This window comes from Pituophis catenifer, unplaced genomic scaffold (assembly GCF_029215685.1).
Source record: "Pituophis catenifer annectens isolate HBS135680 unplaced genomic scaffold, rPitCat1.0.hap2 SCAF_2, whole genome shotgun sequence".
NCBI lineage: Eukaryota > Metazoa > Chordata > Lepidosauria > Squamata > Colubridae > Pituophis > Pituophis catenifer.
In genome coordinates this window covers 195,185,993-195,208,308 of record NW_027256882.1, presented here as the reverse complement: position 1 = coordinate 195,208,308, position 22,316 = coordinate 195,185,993, and the positions used below count along the sequence as shown (strand labels likewise).

Below are 22,316 nucleotides of genomic sequence, written 5' to 3'. Positions count from 1 at the left end.
GTTATTATTAATAATAATAACTGGCAAACCCTATCTGATTCAAAAAGACCCAGCAAAGGGGACAACACCAGGAAACTATAGGATGATAACATGCTTGCGTACAGTGTTTGATTACTCACAGGTATAATAGCAAACAACATTCAAGATTATTAAAAAAAAAATACCCTTCCAATAGAATAGAAAGAAAACAGAAGGAAAAGCAGAGATACAAAAGATCATCTTCTGATATATAAAAAGATTTTGGAGAATGGCAAAAGGCAAAAAACCAATTTCCATATGATCCAAATTGATTATCAAAAGATGTTGATTCATTACCACAAACCTGGATCAAATGTTTGGAAGCAACCAGCATCAGTAAAAAAACATTAGAATGTTTATAGAAAAAATAATGAAGCCGTGAAAAACAGAATTGGTGGTTGGAAATGAAAAATATGGGCTCATCAATATTAGGATAGGCATATTCCAAGCTTATTCATTATTACCCTTATTATTTGTCATTGCTATGATTCTACTTTCAGTGATTTTGAAGAAAAGTCTTTGCTACCATTCAACAAAAATTGCTAATAAAATCTCACATTTTTATATGGACATTGAATATCAGTCATTGAATTTTATAAGAATTTTGTAAGAATTTTTAGCTTAGATATAGCAGTGGAATTTGGCTTAGAGAAATGTGCTATAGTATCAAGAAATCAGGATAAAATCACAAAGAGTAATAGAACTGACATGCCAAATGAACAAACCATCAGGAGCTATTAGGATACAGAATACAATCTGGGCAATTTACAGTTTGATAACATCAGCGTGGACAAATTTAAATTCAAAGTATGATTAGTCAAGAATACATCCAAACAGTGAGAAAATTTCTAAAGACAAAACTGATTGGTGAAAACACCACCAAAGCCATCAATACTTTGGTCATACCTCTGATATGATATATTGCTAGAATTATTAACTGGATATGAGCTGAACTAGACAGTTTGGATCGAAAAACAAGCAATCTACTCACTATGCAATACTTCCCTATAGTGATATTAATAAATTATATCTGCCCCACAGAAATGGAGGCACGGATTTACTTCAAGTCAAACAAACTGTCAAAAAACATGCATTGGTTAATTACATAAAAGGCAGCCAAGAACAAACATGATGCAAATTAAAAAAATGGAACTTGATGAATGTATAGGAAATAAAACATAAATATTGAAATAATCTAATAAAACCAAGAACAGAATGCTGGCAAGGAAAAGCATTAGATAATCAATTTCTACAAATGATCAAAGGGAAAGTGGATAAAGATAAAACCTGGCAATGGCTTACGACTGGAATATTAAAAAAGAAACTGAAGGAGTTGATTTTTGGCTGCTCAAAAGAAAGCTATTCAAACTAATGCAATCAAGAACAAAATGGAAAAATCATCAAATACTTTCAACAAGGTGCAGATTGTGCAAGGAGACAGATAGTCAGCTTGTGCAAGAAGATTGCACAAACTGATTATAAATAATGGCATACACAATCACCAAAATGATTTATGGGAACATCTGTAAAAATTACCATGTGCCAGTAAAGAAAAACTGGTGGGAATGCAAAAGTAGTTGAAAATGAGCAGGTTAAAATATTGTGGGATTTCTGAATACAAACTACAAGTCTTGGCTCTTAAAACACAGGATTTAACTCTGGTTGAAAAGAAGGAAGTGTGGACAATTGATTTGGCAATACCAGGAGACAGTAGACAAAAAATTGGAGAAGATCACAAAGTATCAACATCTGAAAACCGAAATGGAAAGATAATGACATAAGCTGGCTATGGTGGTCCCAGGGGTTATTGGCACACTGAGTATCATACCCAAAAAAATCTTGGATGGCACTTAGAAAATATGTACATTGATAAAATTTTCATCTGTCAGTTTCCACTGCTTATACTCTGCTGATAGATTACAACATCCTAAATTCTTGGGAAGAACTCTACATATGAAGGCTAACACTACTTAAAGAACTGGCAGATTGATTTCACATTTTTGTGCATATAATAATTAGTAAAAATACTGGGACCATCAAGTTGAGATTTTGGAAAATGTGTGGGCTAAGATGTTATGAAACTTTAGATCCAAATAGACAATCATCTTGTTCATAACATATATGATATAACAGCTTTTGAAAAGGAGAATGACCAGCTCATGGATGTTGCTAAAATTGAAGAAAAACAATTGGAAAAAAATTACAAAATATTGGGACTTGCAGATCAAAGTCAAATACTTATGGAAAAAGAAATCCGTTGTTATCCCAATCATGATTGGAGCCTTTGAAGCTATGCTTAAAGGACTCCCTCAATATCTGGAAATACTGAATTTATCAAACTTGACCAACTTGAAATTACAAAAAACTTAAACCTGCTTGGGTTCTTATATCCTTATCCTTAGATGCTACCTTAATAATTCTTAGGTCTTGGTTAGCACTTAAATTATTAAGTTTCCACCAATCTTAGATTGTGACTTTAACTGCAGACTACCCACATATAATGATGATACAAAATTTTGCAAAGCAATAAGTAAAACTGTCATTATTACTGAATACATTAAAGTGGGACCTCTGAATTATTTGAACTTTTTTCTCCCAATTTCCTTCACTGAAGGTGTAAAGGTGAAAACCTCTCTTAAAGAGTGAATAATACTCCTGTGCTCTTTGCCACATTTTGAAATATTTCCATTTACATGATCAAACTACAAGAATTGCTTTGGAGTCTTTTAGCTGAATCGACAGGAATTACCCTGTAAGCCTTACCCAGCTTGCCTACCATGTCAATTCTTATACAGCACAGGATATTCATTTGCCTAGGTAATTGCATTTTGTTTGCTCTACTTTATTTCTTGGCACAACAACAAAGGTCTATAGATTCATAGGAAGGCCACCTACTTACTATACTTTATGTATCAGCCTTTCTTCCAGAAATGCCAGACAGCATGTGGTGAGAATTATCACTTTCTCTTCCAACTATCATTGTGGGGTTGAGTGAAGGCAAATGGCAGGATTAGAGCATGAATCTATATTTTACTGTCTATGACAGCCCTCATAAAGGTCCAAATGCACTAGGATGTTAAGGAATCATTTTTTCCCTCAAATTGCAGATATCTCGTTGAGTGCTGCAGTGTGGGAGGGGATAAGACTTCCTAATGTTAGGAATGGGTGAGTTAGGCAGAAAAGTTTTTATCTCCAGTGGATAATTTTCCCCCATTTTCTGCACTGAAGAACTGAAGCCTCTCTTGCATTTTAAAGATGCCCAAAATGATTGAGCAGCAACAGTGAACATCCCAGTGAACTTGGTTTCTCGGTTGTTAAAAAATAAAACCAACAGTTTCAGTTGTACTTTGCAACACAGAGAGCGATGCAGTTGTATTGAGCAGCAGTGGACAAAACTCTTGTCATTTTTTAACTTTAAAGATATTTTGAAGAGAACTTTATGAGAGCCATGTAAGCAGTTGACATACAGATCAAGCAGGTACAAGAGAGATGGTCTTGGATAAATACTAAATAAGGACTCCAAGGAAATTGCCAAGTTCAGTTTCTGATACAGAGCTAATGTATACAAGAATTTTAGGCACCTGCTCCTTCTAGTGCAAGGGTGTCAAACTCAAGGCCCATGGGCCAGATCTGGCTTGCGGGGTGCTTAGATCTGGCCTGTGGGGCTGCCCTGGAAACAGTGAAGGACTGGTCTGCAATGCCTCTGCCAGCAAAAATGGGCTCCCAAGCTCCATTTTTGGCTCTGACAGCCTCCTGCAACCCTCTGCCAGTGAAAACGGAGCACGGGAGGGCCACACAAAAATGGCGTTAAGACACCGACACAATGACAAGCTGGCCACGCCCACCCCGGCCCCCCGAGATTAAACACAACCCTGATGCGGCCCTCAATGAAATCAAGTTTGACACCCCTGTTCTAAAGGCATATTATATCTAATTTCAATCAGGGTAATTTTCAACTGGATGCACAAAACATGGTGCGTGCATCTGGAGACAAAAAAAAAAAAAAGCAAACATGCTTGGATATATGTGGTATATTTCATGAGCTTGGACAGCATTGCAGACGAAGTTCAATTAAGAAATTGAAAGGTGTGCTCAACTAGCATTTCAGCAATTCTAGCAAGAGATTGTGGGGAGAAAAATTGACAAACAGTTCCAATCTTTGCTGGGGATCAAATATACTGTGCAACCAGCTATAGGGGTTTGAGGGAAAAGATGGTAAATGCAAAGCTGTTAGGTAAATAGGGCGAACCAAAATCAGTTTTTGGAGGTAATGATGGAGGAAATGCACATCTGTGCAGATGTGATTCAGAAAAGCCTGCTGATTTAAGAAGCACTCAGTGAAATTTCAGCAAATATCTGACATTATGAAGTAGAATTATGAAAAATTCCACCAGAAATAAAGGGAGTAGCTATGTTTTGCTATTTATATACCAGTTAAAAATCTCACCTAGACATATGGTAAATTGTAATTTTATTTATATGTAATGATACATTTGAGGAAAAAACTCAGACATAGTAGAAATAATTAAAGTGGAAGGAATTTTTTCCCCCAGCATTTAAATTCTGTTAACATTTTAAAACTATTTAATTAAAAAGATATGTCTTAACTTTTTCAGAAAGTAAGAGAAAGTAAGAATTTGGAAAGAGGAACATTTCACCATTTCTGAGCAATGCTGGCGATGTTTCTCATGTGCCTGAAGAGCTGGTGTTGCTCTCAAAAGGGCTTTTTTTCCTGTCAGTTTTAATGCCCGAATAGCCTCATAGTGAAGGAGATGTTCTCTGAGATAACAAATGCAAGAAGTTTAAAGCTTAAAAATGAAGCCCATCACCTTCAGTTGATCCCAGAAAATGATTGGCTTTTGGTGATTAATTCTTTGAACATTATATGTATTGATCCAGTCATTAATTATTGAATCTGCCAAGATTGTGCTTTAATGAAGGAATGTGACTAATAAGTATAAAATAAATAAAATTACTGCAGACCTGTAGAGTATACTGCAGGATTCTAAATATAATCCAACCAAGGCATAGAATGATGATGGTTGATGATGATTCGTTAATCTTCAATTCGATTCACAATATAAGACTGGTAAAACATAACAGTTCAAGTCCTAGCCAAGGATCTAAGAACTGTTAAATTAACATCTGGGTATATAGGAAGTTCCAAGTAAGGTTGTTTTTTGCAAAGTCAGAATATTCAGGTCTAATAAGTTCAAAATTTCCATTTATCTATGCAACCCTCTGGGTAGTGTTCTAAGTCTAAGGGCTCCTATTACTATTGGTACAACCATTGATTTCTTCCTCCATGATTAAGAAATAATGAAGCTGATGCAGGAAAATGTGTTCCCTTGCATTACTATTGTCATCACTATCTGAAGCTCCTGATATAGTGCAGGATTCAGAAATACCCTTAAGCCCTAGTCAGATGTGGGGGCTTAATGTCATGAGCTTGTCTCTTGCACTTTTGCCCATTGAAACATTGGTTTTTGAATATGTGGTTTACAGCTGAGTGAAAATTGACATCTTCAAACCTAATACAAATAATCAGCTCTGTAGTATTATTTGCTCAGTGCTTGATAGCCCCCTGCCCTCTTCTCCCCCCCTCCCCTTGACTAACATAGCAGTTTTAAGAAGGAAGTGAAAGTACATTTACAGATCTGTGGGTTCCTTGGTTGTTTTCTTGCCAGACATTTCATTACCAAAGTAGGTAACATTATCAGGACTAGTACTGTTGATGATGTTACCTAGTTTGGTAATGAAAAATCTGCAAGAAAACAACCAAGCTCAGAGATCACCAAGGACCCCACAGTTCAACTCTGAGTTATATTTTCCTGGAAATAAATATGGGACAAACCAGATAAAGGGGCAAATCTGAAAGGGTTAAAAATATTGTTTATGTTTATAACTTCATTTTATAAAGAAAAATTCAAGAATAAAATCAAGAAGAATTAGTGTGCATTTTCAGTTACGAGTGTGATGACAAAGTAACATTGCAACCATTCCTTGCATTTACGACCTTTGCATGACTGTAAAACAAAGGAAAGCTGATGTAAGATCATAAGCACAGGCGTGATATCACGTAGTGACTGCTTCATTTAATGGCCAAGTTACCAATTCCAGTTATGGTTGCACTTGTATATATTCTTCTGCAAATTGGAACAGTGTGATCTGACGGTTGAGTTTGTTGTGATTTTGAGCAGGGGAACTAGATCCATATCTGTTCTCTGGGATAAAAAAATGTAACCATTGGCCCCAAATATATTTTCCATTTCCTGAAGGGGTTACAGTGCAAACAAACAAGGATATGAAGATGACCTTCTCTGTCCTAAGTACTCTGATATTAAACTGAGCCATTAACCTAAATCTGTGTCACATCTGAGTTAGAAAGGAGAATACACATGCTCTAATTTAAGGAGGGTTACCATATTTGACAGCTCAGTGGAGCAGTACATGGTAAGGATACTGATAAAGGATGCTGAGGTTAATATTAAGGAGCAGAAGAAGAAAATCAATATTCTAATCTTTTAATAGTAAACACCAGTACCTGGAAGCTGATTAATTCAGGAGCAAAACAGGACCAACAAAAAATAATAAGAATAGTTTTACCTACTTGGGGATTTTCTAGATAGTCAGCAATATTTTCTTTTTCTTCCTAGCAGGTGCGGTATAAGCACATATATCTTAAAAGAATATCTAAAAATCAAATGCCTTTAAATATAAGACTTACAGAGAGCAGTACTGTCAGCTAAGCCTGAGATAGCAAATCAATCTAAATTTATGTCGGATGGATTTATATACTATTCTATTTCATTAGATTTTCTGATTTTTTAAAAAAAGTGGAAAATTCTTGTTATGTGCAATTTCCACAAATACAGGCAAGTTTCTATGCAAACTTCCATAACACATAATTTTGAAAAGCAAAGCTTCTAATAAAAACTACATCTTCAACTGTGTGTAATTCAGGTGGTCTTTGACTTAGCATTGGGACCAGCATTTCCAAACAAGGTGGTTATTAAGTGTGTCACACCCAACTGTATAACCTTTTTGGCTACCGCTGTTAAAGTGATTCATTGGAATTGTTAAGTGAATCATACGGTTCTTACCAGTAAGTGGATCTGGCGTCCCACATTGACTTTACTGTCAAAAGCTGGCTGGAAAGGTTGCAAACGGAAATCACATGACCTTGAGACATTGCAATCATCATAAATACATGCTGGTTGCCAAGCACTCAGAATTTGATCATGTGACCACCGGGATACTGCCACGGTCATAAGTGTGAGGATCAACTATACCTCATTTCATTTTCAGTGCCATTGTAACTTTGCTAAAGTTGCTAAATGGATGATCCTATACACATTTTTGTAGGCCCTTTTTTAAAAAATGTATATTTTTAAACCGTGTCTTTTAAATTAATTTTGGAGGCTAAGGTAATCTGTTCAGTCCTGTCTGCAACAACTGATCCCAGTTTGCTAAATCACACCGTTCTTCTAACTCAATTTGTAGTAGATTTCTTTTTCTTTGCTTTGCCACTGTGCCAAAATTCTTCATTTTCCTATACAAGATTCCAGAGTCCAGAGATTTCCCAGTTCCATAAACATTTTTTTACTTCTCTGTGTGAAAGTGAAAGATGGGGAGAAGGGAAATTGGTCCGTTTAAACTCCCCATCTGTGAACCATTTTATTAACTCTTATCAATTGGAATCTAGTCTACTTGCTCTATGTGTCCTTCCTTTCCTCTTTCTCTATGCATGCTGGTTGTTTAAATATCTCCTATTGGAGGAGAGCCCTCTCAGCCCCAGGTTGTATGTATTTGCTGGCCCATGAAAAATTAATGTGTGCTCTCTGTCTCTTGATTTCTTCAAAAATAATACCTGGGTCATTGGAGACAAGCCATCTGGGGAGCATCATTTTGGCCAGCTGTGGAATGCAAGGCCCTGAAGGAAATGTTTGTCCTTCTCTTTCTCACTTCCCACGCTAAAAATTTCCTTAAATAAAATTTCTATGATTATGCTAAATTGGTTGTCCAAAATAAAGTTTCCATTTTGATCGAAATCAAAACTTACTTTGTTGGCTTAATTTTCATCCAAAATACTTTTCTGTTGAAACATATAATGTCTTCTTTAAGCCAGCTGTTGCTACTTAAACCTAAAAGGGAAGCCTAGGTTTAGAGCTGGGCATATGCACCTGATTTTGGTTAGATTCTAGAAGCCGGCCCAGCCTATGTAAGAGTATTTCTTGTCTTTTGCTCAATATGGTCCAGGATAAGAACAATTCTGTCCTTCGACTACTGTGAAAGCATCTTTTAGATTGGTTCTCCTATTTCAGACACAAGATGACTTAGGTGTGGACTTTGTGGTCCAATCTGTTTTAGGAGTACATTTTTGATCCAGCAAATTTCTGGCTTGTTTTTAAATTAAAGATCTATAGAAATGTACCAGATCAGTGCAGGATGTAAATAGGAGTTATACCTCTCAAGAGAGCTTGAGGTTGAACTGTATATAACTAGGGAGCAAACCTCTCTCTCGATAGCACTGATAATGTTGCCCAGTCAGGTAATGGAATGTCTGCAAGCAAATAACCAAGGACAGAATGCACTAAGGACTCCACAGTTATGCATTCTTTGAAAGCTGTAAAAGGTGGCTGAGAAGTTAGAGTCCTTTGAATTAAGAATGCCCATTCCTGAAAGTTCTGGGAAATAAATAGCTTCTCTTGTTTTTACTTTTAAGTGTGACAATTTAAAAAAACCCACAACATTCTATGTTTTGTAAATCATTACCATTTTGCTCAACAGCTTTAATTGCTACACTACTTCTGTGGAGATACAACCTGTGTTTACTGGTTCATTGTTTGCTCTGGATGAAGTTACACAATGACTTGAAAGAGTTTTTGTTCGGTTATTGGTCTCTCTTCTGAAAAGAAGTGTTTCTTCAAAAAAATTATTCAAAAGTTATTGTTAAGTGTTAACTGAGATATGAGAGCAGGGAAGGGGACGGGGGCCTTTGATCTCCACTGTTGTCACAGTGCACTTCAGGAACCAAACATGTTTCAGTGAGCTTAAGCTGCCTTGTCCTGTTGCTAGTCTTCAGCAAGAGAAGAAAATAATGACAGGTACTAACTCTGATAATGACTTTGAGAATGGGTAATATAAGAAGAATTCAATGTTTGTAAAAGCAGAATCTGCAGTAGCTGCCGCTTGCAAATAAGCTCTTCAATGGAAATTGGAATGAAACAGGTGATAAATGTGGTACATATGACTCATTCCCAAAGTATGAAGTAGCTGCATGTAATGGATGAAACCACTTAAATGAAAATCATGCCTGAAGACTTGCAAGAAATCACTTGCAAAGCTGACAAACTCATACCACAGTTCCCCCAGCCCCGATCCCGTTTGTGATAGCAAATCTTGTTTGAGACTAGTAATCATGCTGGCCCTCAGGAGATGATATAGGAAGGAATTAGTTGTCATTTGGAACTGTCTCCTAAAATCATCATTTTTATCTGTTTATCTCTCCAACAGAAATCCTTTTGGATACAACAGGAGAGACCTCTGAGATTGGATGGACCGCCCATCCTCCTGAAGGGGTAGGTGCTTCCCTTCATACTCTTTTGCTGAAAATTGCCCACCCACTCAATACCTGGTAATGTGTTCTGCACACAACAAAGACCCGCAGAGAAACCAAGATGTAATGGCTGGGATTTCGGGATGGTATTCTCCCTTCAAAGACAACAGAGAAAACTAGAAAGGGTTGTAAAGCTGTTGACTGGGTTTTTTTTCTATTATAATCTCCGCCAAATCTTTGGATCTTCTGTCTTGGAGTATCATCATAAAGGAGACAACACAGGATTCTTCTCATAATAGAGCCACAAAAGGCAATAGATTTAATTATTTTTGTTATTTCTTTAAGACTTACCTTTTGTCTTCTTCAAAGGAACATTGTAGAAAGTCCTGTCAGAGAGCCACATTGTTGAGTGCTGAATAATTGTACTTTTTCCCTATGGTTGGGTTGATATAGAGAATTGATATAGTGTTCCCTTGACTCCATGCACTCTCAGTCTTCCCTTGACTCCATGGAGATCATTGATTCCATGCTCATTATACTTGCAAAAGAGAATGGACATCCATATTTAGAGTCTGGTCTTCAGACTCATTTGATAGCCCCAGATTGAAGAAGAATGGAACTACATGACAATACTGTTATGTATTATTATTAGTATTATTAGCATTATTGGTAGTTTTTCCAGTTGGGGGGATAGCAAAAGAGTGGCTGTTGTGTAGTTTTAATTCTCTCTATTTCTCTATGCTATTTTTTTCCTGCTGATTTTGAGAAGAGAAAGGAGAGGAAAGACTTATGAATACTGAAAGAAGAGCAAAATCAGGAGTGTTGTTTGAGGAAAAAGTGAATGCAAATGTCTCATTAAAGCAATTTTTATTAGGCAACAAAAGCAAGCTTCAGAATTTCATTAAATATTCAGAAGTGAATGGGCAGTAAAAGATAAAAGTATAAAAGATATTTAAACTATGCCCACACTCTGCATTTTTTCCAGGATTATTAATCTTGTTGATTGACAAAGAGTTCTTAGAAACTCAAAGGCTTACTCAAAAAGATGTCCATTTCCCCCTTGATTCTAGGGTACAATAATGACCCTTTAAAAATTCATCTATATATTCCAGTTTGACTGTAAACCAATAAGGCATAACTCAAATAATCCAGTGGTCTATATTCTGATGGCAGAAACCACAAAATTGTTGAGTGCTTGGCTATAGAAAAGAAAAAGCATTTGGAACAAGCTGCAGACACCCTTATTTTCCATTTTGTAGCCAAAATGATAGATGAGATGCTAGTATATACTAATTGCTCCCTGTTAACCTAGCTAGATGAAGGGGAAAAAAACCATGGGGTAATTTTTATTTTTTAAAAAATTATTTAAACATTTTTTAAAGAAATAATGGATTCTTTTGACCATTTTATACGATGAATGATAGATAAAAATTAGGAGGTACTGCCATCTTTTTAAAATGTTTAGCAAATTTGGCACTCCACCTCCCTAAGAGGTAACCCTTAAATAACCCTTAAATTACCTTGGTTAAAAAGAAATATATAGAATATTAATACTGCATTTGTCAAACTGAACATACCAGCAGAAACTGAATTTAAATCTGAAAGCTCTACATCAACAAGGCACAAAAACATGCCAAAACTTAAGAAACTTAACCAAACCAAATTAGAATTCTTCTTTTTTTGTACATCCCTAAAATTAAACAACAGCAAGATACGAGAGCCAAAACTTACAGTGTCAACCAAACCGATATAGAAAGCAGTGTCTATCAATAAAGAACATATTATTGGAAGAATTAATTTCCCTAATAAGCAAGTAAAATCTATTTTGGGCCCCAATGGGGGATCATCACAGTGGAGGTGGTTGATCGATTAATAGCAGATCCCACCTCCCCCCCACCCTGCCTCTGCCTGCCCCATCTAGCTCCAATAGCAGTATTAATTCATTTTATTTGCATTTGGTCAGTCAGATCTTCTCAAACGACAAAGCTTCCTAAACATTCAAGTTCTGATTCACATACATAATAAATGGCTCTTTTCCCTCCGTTCCCGTGTCACTTGTTCTTGCTCACGCTGATAGTAGACATTTAGTTTAGTTTACTTTATTGTCATTGCACCTCGTACAACAGAATTAAATGTCATCTTCATGTGACTAGCATCTGGTCAGTTCAGCTAGGCTGGAAACATCTTGAAAAAAGACAAGTTAGTTATGGGTCACGAAACAGTATAGCACCTGGATCGCTCAAAATGCTCTCTCTTGAAATAGTCAAATTTTGATTCCAGATCAAGGCAAAACAGAAAAAACAAATTCTCAGACTTTAAACACATAGAATGGGAATATGTGCTTTATGCTTGGAACATATGGAACAGCTGTGATGTACAGAATATTCTGTACATCTCTACTCACGTGCAGTTTTGGAAAACTTCAATCTTACTACTTTAAATCTAAGCAATATTTTCTTTAAAAAATGAGATGAGAGAGAAGGTCCAGTTTCTCCTTAGTCTGGAAGAACTTTCAGAATCTTTGGGAGAAAATAATTGGCATCCTTATAAACTTACTTCTTCCTTTTTTCTCAAAGAATAGCATGTTTGAGTACAATTAATTTTTTCCTAGGATGGATGGTAATTAATAAAGCACATATGTGTTAAATAAAAACACATGCAATCTAGAATGATTTGCAGTGTGGTGAGTGCTTTATAATATTGGATTTTTCAGAACATGGAAGGAAAATTCATTGGACTTACTTCTCATCCAGTGTTGCCTTTGTCTTTGTCTCTGTTGTCTTCCTCCTCCTCCTCCTCCTCCTCCTCCTCCTCCTCCTCCTCCTCCTCCTCCTCCTCCTCCTCCTCCTCCTCCTCCTCCTCCTCCTCTTCCCCCTCCTCCTCCTTCACCTCTGTTCCCCCCCCACTTCCTCTCCCTTCTTCAGAAAGTCATTTAAAAAATGACTGTGGCTGGAAGAGAGATGTGCAACTGATTTCCCAGAAAGGTTCCTGAGCTCATCTACAAGACATAGATTAAGGAAGGCGCTTGGTGTTGGGAGTCAGAGAACCAGATAATAGTAATCTCATATTATCCCTGAGGAGCTTATAAACATGATGAAACTAAAATTTAGGCCAAATTTGTGTAATATATATACTGTGGCAGGATCCAGGTGGCTGTTCTCAGGTGTAAAATAACACTGTCCCCAATCCCATAAGATTTATATTTCCAGCTTGTTTGTCTCCTTTTTCCTCTCCTCCCCTCCCCAACTCCATACAGTGGGATGAGGTGAGTGTCTTGGATGACAGGAAGCATCTGATTCGAACATTTGAAGTATGCAATGTTGCTGAGCCGGGACAGAATAATTGGCTGCGCACTCATTTCATAGAGCGTCATGGAGCCCACAGAGTTCACATACGACTCCGCTTTTCTGTTCGTGACTGTGCCAGCATGAGGACCGTGGCTTCTTCTTGCAAAGAGACTTTTACCCTTTACTATCATGAATCGGAAACTGACCTAGCCACTGCTGAGCATCCAGAGTGGCACGAGGGCCCCTGGACCAAAGTGGATACAATTGCCGCTGATGAGAGCTTCTCCCAGGTGGATAGCTCTGGGAAGGTGGTGAAGATGAACGTCAAGGTGAGAAGCTTTGGGCCATTGACGAAGAGGGGTTTCTACTTGGCCTTTCAAGACTCTGGCGCTTGCATGTCTCTGGTGGCTGTCCAAGTTTTCTTCTACAAATGTCCTGCAGTGGTGAAGGGTTTTGCCTCTTTCCCAGAGACATTTGCTGGAGGCGAAAGGACTTCTTTGGTGGAGGCACCAGGAACTTGTGTGGCTGATGCTGAAGAAGCCAGCAGTACTGGCTCCTCCGGAGTGAAGTTGCATTGCAACGGGGAAGGCGAGTGGATGGTGGCGATCGGAAGATGTGCCTGTCGTGCTGGCTATGAGCCTATGGACAGTGAGAGAATCTGTAAAGGTAAGAAACAAATCCAGGGAGTGTCCCTGGCACTTTTCAAATCAATGTGTTTGGAATAAAAACCTGCAGTATCTTTGGTAGTAGCTTCTAAACAGTATCCAAGAGTCAGTGAGTCCTGTGAAAAACAAAAGTTTAAACTCCTGTGAATATAAAATACATATACAAGAGGCTTCCTGTTATGCTTGTATAATCTTTCCTCATCTTTATATTGAGTCAATTTGGGGTGACTCAAGTCATACTTGGTATAATCCTGTGGCTTTCTTCAAAAGGCATTATGGATTTGATTCATCCTTGTTGGTTGGACAAGGTTGCCGGCCAGGTTTTACTTTTAGTAGCTTGCTTCTCCCTATTCTTTATGCCAATGGAGAAAACCACTTCTTCCTCTGTCCAACAACTTAAACATCACACACACACACACACACACACACACACACACACACACACAGGAGGATTGCTAGTAAATAAATAATATCTAGCCCTACTCCAAGTTTTATGGGTGCCCTCTGGGTGTTCCAAACTACCAGAACTTTTCAGATTTGATCCTAGTTTGTAAAAGTACCAATCTGAGTGATAGTCCTGATTTTAACATAATGTTTCCTCTTTTCTCTTCCTCATAAAAATGGCTCAGGCAACTGGATTGTTTTCCAAATGAATAGCAACAAAGTCTTTGCTTAGCTGTTTTTTTCCATGCAGATCCAAAAGTGAACAGCAGCTGTTGTAATCATACTTGTTGTAAGGCCTCCCAAAGTTGCCTTTCTTCATTACAATAGAAACAACTACCTGCTCTCCTAACAGCTTTCATTCCCCTGTGCGCTGCTTGGAGAGTCCAAGCAATGGGTTAACTTCATCTGATTGGCCAGAGACTGAGTTGCAATTTGTTTGGCCATGCCTCTTCTGCTTAGCTGAGCTCCAGTTTTTCAATATTCTTTTTCAGCTTTCAGTTATGAACCTAGAAGGCTACCCAAACCATTATGCTTATTCCATGTATTCCATAATAGTTTACAAGTAATCCTAATTTCCCAAACAATATTCCATATTGTGAAATTTGGTTGTACATATTATTGCATGCTTTTCCTTCAAGAAACCATAGTTCTTTAAACTGGACATCTTGTCTATATTTGGGTTCCAAACTGCCATACCCCAAATTTAATAGTGGGAACTGACATTCCAAATCCCCCCCTCCCCCCAAGTAATTTGGCCAGAATTTGCACTGCAACAGCTAACAGTATTAGATGAAGTGCAATTGTACCTTAAAGTTTAATGAAAAGTCTAAGAACCTAGCATAGTCAATGGAGCTTCATGCCGGCTGCCAGTTGCAAGTATTTCTGCTCCTCTGAACAGAGCTATAGTAGAATCTGGAATTTCTTCTTAAATGGAGGTTAATCCCAGCACCAGCTCTTCTTTAATTGGACTGCAATTAATCTTGAACATGACTGATATTTGTGCAAAATCTAAATTTGTAGTTAAAACCAGTGAGGAAGTCCTTTCTCCATAATAATAATAATTTATTTTTATTTATTTTATTTATTTTATTTGTATACCGCCCTACTCCCGAAGGACTCAAGGCGGTGAACAGCCAACAATAAAATACATAAATACACAAAATTTAAAAACCCGATAAAATCAAATTAATAATAATAATAACAACAACAACAACAACAACAACAACAACAACAGAATAATAATAAGAAACAGAAAGCTTTATTTTGGCAGCTCAAGAACAAGCCCTAGCCACAAACTGCATGCAGGCAAAAATTCAACATGTTACCACCAACAGCAAATGCCGCCTCTGTAATGAGAAAGATGAGACAGTCGACCACCTGATCAGTGGGTGCAGCAAAATTTCACAAACTGACTATCTACAACGCCATGACTGTGTTGCTAAAATCATTCACTGGAAATTGTGCCAGAAGTTTGGATTTGAGTATAGCGAAAACCACTGGGAACATCAGGTTGAGAAAGTTTTAGAGAATGAGAAACTCAAGATCTTGTGGGACTTCAGGATTCAGACTGACAGGCACTTGATCCACAACACACCTGACATAACAATAGTTGAAAAGAAAAAAGTATGGTTCATTGACATTGCAATACCTAGTGATGCATGGATTGAAGATAAGCAGCAAGAAAAAATCACAAAGTACTGGGACTTGCAAATTTAAGTTGAGTGACTGTGGAAAAAGAAATTGTGCATTGTCCCGATTGTAATTGGAGCCCTTGGAGCAATATCCAAAGGGCTACCTCACTATTTAGAAATTCTAAATTTACCAGACTTGAACATTTTGACTCTACAAAAAACCACTTTACCCGGGACAGCTTACATCCTCCGACGATACCTTAACAGTTCCTAGGTCCTTGGTTAGGACTCGAGCTGCTGAGCTATTAACCAGCCTCAAAGGCTGTGAATCTCACCAAAGATTAAATAATAATAATAATAATAATAATAATAATAATAATAATAATAATAACAACTACTACTACTACTACTACTACTACTACTACTACTACTACTATTACTGTATGTGATGAAAAGTAATATAGCAGCCTGATGAAGACGCAGGGACCCTTTTCATAGTCTGCTTTAGAAATGAATATTCACTGTGGTGGCTGGAGTGAGAGGGCAATGCTCTCTACATGGGGCTCCCCTTGAGGAACACCTGGAGGTTCCAGCTGGTCCAGAATGCGGCCGCGCAAGTGTTTATGGGAGCGACGTGGCGCTCCCATGTGACCCCCCCCTCCTGCGCGAGCTGCACTGGCTCCCAGTGGTCTTCCGGGTGCGCTTCAAGGTTTTGGTTACCACCTTTAGAGCGCTCCATGGTTTAGGACCAGCGTATTTACAAGACCGCCTTCTGCCACCAGTAGCCTCTCACCGACCAGTACGCTCCCATAGAGAGGGGCTTCTCAGGTGCTGTCAGTCAAACAGTGTTGACTGGCAGCCCCCAGAGGGAGAGCCTTCTCTGTGGGGGCACCCGCCATCTGGAACGAGCTCGCCCCGGAGATACGGAGGATCCCGGATCTGCGTGCTTTCCGCCGTGCCCTCAAAGCATTCCTATTTCAGCAGGCTGGCCTGGCCTAACTTTTCTTTTAAACTGTTTTTTAAATTTTAAATTTGTCTTATAAATTGGGGTGTTTTAAATTTGTTTTCTGGGCCAAATTATTTAATTGTATTTTAAATGGTTTTTTAACGTTTGTATTATATGTATTTTATCTTTTGGCTGTTCACTGCCCTGAGTCCTTCGGGAGTAGGGCGGTATATAAATTCAATAAATAATAATAATAATAATAATTGAGAAAAGGCCAAGTTAGTATTTTAGAAATGTTCTTATAAAGCCTACTTATTTTTTTTTTTAATTTAGTGAAGAAAAATTCAGAAAAATATAGATATTAGTTGCCAGCTTATTCTGAATTTTAATTATATCAAGAATGCCCCAGCTCATGCTTAGCTTGCCTTTTATCCGGTGGTTTCTTATTTGAGGTGTGAATCACTTGCATTTATTTTTCTTTCTTGCTGGAAAAATTAAGATTATCCTTTAAAGAAGTGGACTCTCCTTGTCGAGCATCTGAGTTAAATAGTTTCTAGCTAATATATAAAAACTATTATAATTTGCAAATATACTCCTTCCTGGGAGCTGATATGAAGAAATTAAATATTTATATAGTTAATTACTTTTAATTATTACAGTTATTAATATTTATTATAAGTGTAATAATTATTGTAATTATTACACAGACCTTTTCCACAACTCAGGGCAGTTGAGAGTGTACTGTAAATGTTATTACAGTTTTTCCTATACAGGAATACAAAATGGTTATATAAGTCACTTTTTTCAGTGCCATTGTGACTCTTCAAAGTTATAATGGCACTGGAAAAAGTGACTTATAACCATTTTCACACTTATGACCGTTTCTGTATCCTCATGGTCATGTGATCAAAATTCAGAAACTTGGCAACTGACTCACATTTATGACCATTTCAGTGTCCCAGGGTCACGTGATCACCTTTTGCAACCTTCTGACAAGAAAAGTGAATTGAGAAAACCAGATTCACTTAATAACTGTGTAATTAATTTAACAATTACAGTGATTCACTTAAGAACTATGGCAAGAAAGGTCATAAAATGGGGCAAAAGTCACTTAACAAATGTCTCACTTAACAACAAAAATTTTGGGTTCAATTGTGGTCGTAAATTGAGGACTACCTGTACAATTAGACAGTTCCTTGATTCCCAAAAGATCAACTCTTTCAGCTATGTCTTTCTCCAGGAAAAGTTATGACTACTCTGAGGGGTCAAAATCAAATTTTGTAGTACCTTAGAAAGCTAATAATACTTTTGCATAAAAATAGAACTATTCAATGACTGAGTAGATTGCTTTAATGATTCTTGTTATAATTAGACCATGTTGAAATATTCTATGTGCTGTTTAACTTTATAGCTATTGCAGGCCCCAATAGTGCAAATCCAAGAAGGCTTTCATGAAAGATATGGCAATAGCATTTTTTTTTTAGTAATATCAATCTGTCACCACAAATAAAGGCATTAATGAGAAAGAATTGGCTTTTTAATTGTCTTTCAGGATCTCCTTAGAGACCTGAAAACGCATGTTTTAGTTTCAGGTTTTCTTTTTAAATTTTCATGTATCTCCAGCGGTTTTTCATTGCACTGAAAAATCAGATTGTTAGTGCAGCACATGATCCTTGGTTAACTGGGCTGTCTGTGCACCAAATCCAGGAAATAGAAAGGAGCAGCAGCCATCATGACTATTATACCAGGAGGGATTTGTGCAATTTTCAGGAAAACTTCCTTCCCCTCTTACTATTTTTAGACCTGAAAATTGAGAATGAGAACAGTGATTTCCAGATTAGTCACAGGGATTATCTTTGATATTGAAGAATTGCACAAAGAGCTGCATAAGTTTAATATACTTCAATCAACCTTGGCAATGTGATTCAATTAGAAAAGGGAAGTAAAATCAATGGTCCCAGAAAGAAGGCAAAGTTAGAACTGCCAGAGCCATCACACTTTTCACAATAGATCTGTGACAGAGCTACTTTTTCCAATCATAATAATCATCTGAAGTTTTGCAGTCCACATCTGGTAGCCCTCTGAAAGAGGAGATGATTATTTTGCTCACTTAACCATACTTAACAGGCTGCCTGTACCATTTTTTGCATCCTCTATTAAAACATTCACAGAAGGGAGGTGGGTTTTGTTGGTAATGGAAATGTTCCAAGAAAATTGATGATTCAGCTTAGTATAATTACAATAACATATCCTTTAATGATCTTACTTTGTAGTGGATGATTGTTGAAAAGCAGATGCCTTACTTTCTTGATTGACTGCATTAATTCTGTAAATATTTGACCAGTGTTTGCTTAGTGGGCAGGAGCAAAATCATTTCTGTTTATTAGAACTTTGCTTGCCTCCTTTCAAGAAATCTTGTGTGTTGAAAATCCAAGATCTCCCTTCTAAATATACAAACTCTTATGACTTGAGTTTTATTTGCATTATTATATAAGTACAATGATCCATAGCAGTTCTGTGCATAATTCCCTAAAAGAAAGTTCCTTTCAATGTATTGGGATCTGTTTTTACTTCTCTATGGACAAAATAGGAATGTTACCATTTTCTCTAGTAGAAAATGGTAACATTCTTAAGATCAATGCCAAAATGTATTGAAAATTATTGGTAGTTGCTCCAGACAGGTTTCTATCCTAGCTATTAATTATTGTTCGTTTTATTCTTTTTTAAACTAGGAGTGTCCTCTCCTTGCTCATCCCTTCTTGACCAATATGATCATTAGTGGATGCTCAGGTCCAAGTGCCAAGTCCTGTGATGTAAAAAATGTGGTTGAATAAGAGTGTGTTCATGGTGAATGCTCTGAATAAGCAGTAATCTTCCACTGCGAAAATGACATATTTACTATTGTAGGTAAATGTTCCAGACAGTGTGTTAAAACATCTTACTATCAGATTTAAAACAAACAACTACCAATTGAATGCAAGATTGTTTTGTGTATGTGTGGATAATGATCTTCAGTATGATGAACGGTAATTAAGATCTTAATGGCATTATTTAAGAATAGAATCCTTGCTCCTGAATGGGACATAGGTTAGGCAATAAGAGGATAAGCAGCATATACTGTATGAGAGTTCATAACAGAACTTTGGAGCTACGTTGCCAAAATTGTTCTGTCGATTACTGTCCCAAACGCAATTCTACATGCAGGAATTTGCAGAAATTATGAGAGAGGGTTTGCACATTCCTTGTGGTTCCTCCTATTTTCTGGAACTCCCTTCCCAGCAAAGTTCAATGTCTTTTGGATTGGACCCAAAACATGTTTGTTTCAGCAAGTCCTTAATCTCCCCATGGGACTTGAATATGATTGAGCCTTCATTGTTTAAATTATGAGGATTTGTCCTCATTTTTATTTGTTTTAAAAGGCTTAAACTTAATCCTTCTTAAAAAAATAGCTGTAGTTAAAATAAGGCATAACATGAAAAGTAAAACTGATCGAAGATGTCCAAGTTGCATTTTTTAAAGTTTTTAATTATTTGGAGAAATTCTAATTGTAAGATGAGCAACAGTAACTTTAAGTAAATATATATCTAAAATATTGAACATGAAGACTTGTCTTCCTCTTGATAAAAATGAAGAGGGCAAGAGAGGAGACCACCTGACCTCGAGCCAGCATATTTTTTACTTATGCCAGTCACACTATGTCAAATCTTTAAAGTTTAAACATTAGGCAAGAGCTGAAAGGCACTTTTGACTTTCCTCTGTTTACATTTTGAATCTAAGGTACATTAATAGAGTGGAATCCAGTCTTACCTACAACTTGTAGTACAGACGTTCAGCACTGAGATATTGAGAACCGAATTGGCAGCTTCTTTTGAACTCCCTTTATTCCTTTCCCCCTATTTTCTTTTCCATTTCAAACTACAGTGCATTCCTAGCCCTTCCAACTCCCTTGGGACATTGTTTGACTTTGTCCGTCATCAGAAGCTTCTTGCTTTGCCTTCTCTCTGAATGATTTGAGATCTGAAGATCTGAATAATTTGTGATGAACAATACTCCCTCCCTCCCTCCCTCCCTCCCCTCTCTTCTTAAAATCTGGGTTGAATTTATAGACCAGTGATGGCTAACCTTTTCCGGACCGAGTGCCCAAAGCGCACGCTCTCCCCCCTCACTATGGTGTATTATTTTCAAGCAGTGTTTCCTATTCATGTGTTATGTGGCAATCTTTGCTTGAAAGTGGATCCACGTTCCCTTCCTTTCGTATGAATAAAAGAATAGTCTGTCTTCTTGGCAGCTGTTCCCCCCAAAAGCTTCTCTTTTTTCCTTTTATTTAAAAAAAAATCAGTCTCAAATTGGCAGATTTTCAAGGATGAAGATATGGAACCTTGAGCAGCACCATTTTCTGACCTCCCCCCTTTCCTTTAGGAGTCCCTCGGGAGTTGGGCGGCATAGAAATATGACAAAATAAATAAATAAATAAATAAATATTCGTGGAAATCAGAACTTCACAGATTCCCAGTGTAGGACTTGCTGAAAGAAGCTAAAGTCTCTTGCTTTCCCTCATCATCCTCTGCAGTCTCATTCTTCTCCCCACATCCCTCAAAAAAACCCACCCTACATTTATCTAGCTGATTTTGTGGTTTACGATTAACTAGTTAGTGCCTGCATAGTTAGACAGTTGGATTCAGGCCACGGTTGTATATTTCGAACATGATTTAACTTGAGATCGGAAAGAAAATACATGTTCAAAGAGACAGACTCAGAAGGGATGCATTCTGAAACAGCTGCCAACTTGCATGTGGGCACAGTCAGACATTGCTGCCAAAACTAACAACCCTGTCTTACATGCTAACTTGTTCCCTACCATTACATTTCCTATGATTAACATTGTTCTCTAGCATTACACTGTGCCTTTCTTTCTCTGGGTAACAACATTGGTTATGATTGGCCCTGAGGCAGAAAACCGAAGACATAACAATGTCGGTCTTGGGGAAGTTTAGAGAGATGTTCTCATAAGCTGGGGTCTTTCTACTAATTTAACTCAGCCCCAGGCTTTCTTTCCTCATCTATGACACACCACTAAAGCAGACAAACAGATAATATAGAAAAACCTAGAGCATAAGCAATTTGTGTCTCATTTTGTTAAGGGGCCTTAATTCTTAGATATAATGCAGTACTTTGTATTTTTACTTGTGTGCTCAAAGATGCTTACTCCCAGATAATTTACGTATCATGTTGGATGACTAACAGCACAGTCCCATGTATCTTTCTCCTTCTCCTTCTCCTTCTCCTTCTCCTTCTCCTTCTCCTTCTCCTTCTCCTTCTCCTTCTCCTTCTCCTTCTCCTTCTACCTTCTACCTTCTACCTTCTACCTTCTACCTTCTACCTTTTTCCAACCAATACGAACTTGAGCTTTCTTTTGCCAGTTGGGTCCACAATAGTTTCTCAAAAATTTTCCTGTAGTCAATTGGATTTTGTCAATAGAAAAACCTGAATGCATTCTAAAATCCAGATTATATACATTGAAATTACATATGCTCCCTTACAGGAAATGGCAACTTTGAGAACAATGATTGGAAAACGTTTGAGATTAATTAGCATATCTTTGACCCAGAAGTATGTGCATTCCATATTGGACAAATCATTTTGAATTATAAACAAAAATTTAGAACAGTCTTTTCACACTGACCTAATTAACATTAAATTAAGTGATTTTTTAAAATAGAATACATCAGTTTGTCAACAGTCATTTGTCCATTGCTGGCAGAACAA

General features: G+C 37.3%; 1 protein-coding gene across 1 annotated transcript in view; it reads left to right on the top strand.

The window, feature by feature from the left end:
* The window catches only part of LOC139311059 (ephrin type-B receptor 5), a 135,832-nt gene that overhangs the window by 5,471 nt on the left and 108,045 nt on the right, over positions 1-22,316 (top strand). The window contains exons 2-3 of the mRNA XM_070935389.1: positions 9,535-9,599; positions 12,834-13,530. Coding sequence (XP_070791490.1) covers positions 9,535-9,599; positions 12,834-13,530 — 762 coding nt within the window. The remainder of the gene's footprint in view (positions 1-9,534; positions 9,600-12,833; positions 13,531-22,316) is intronic.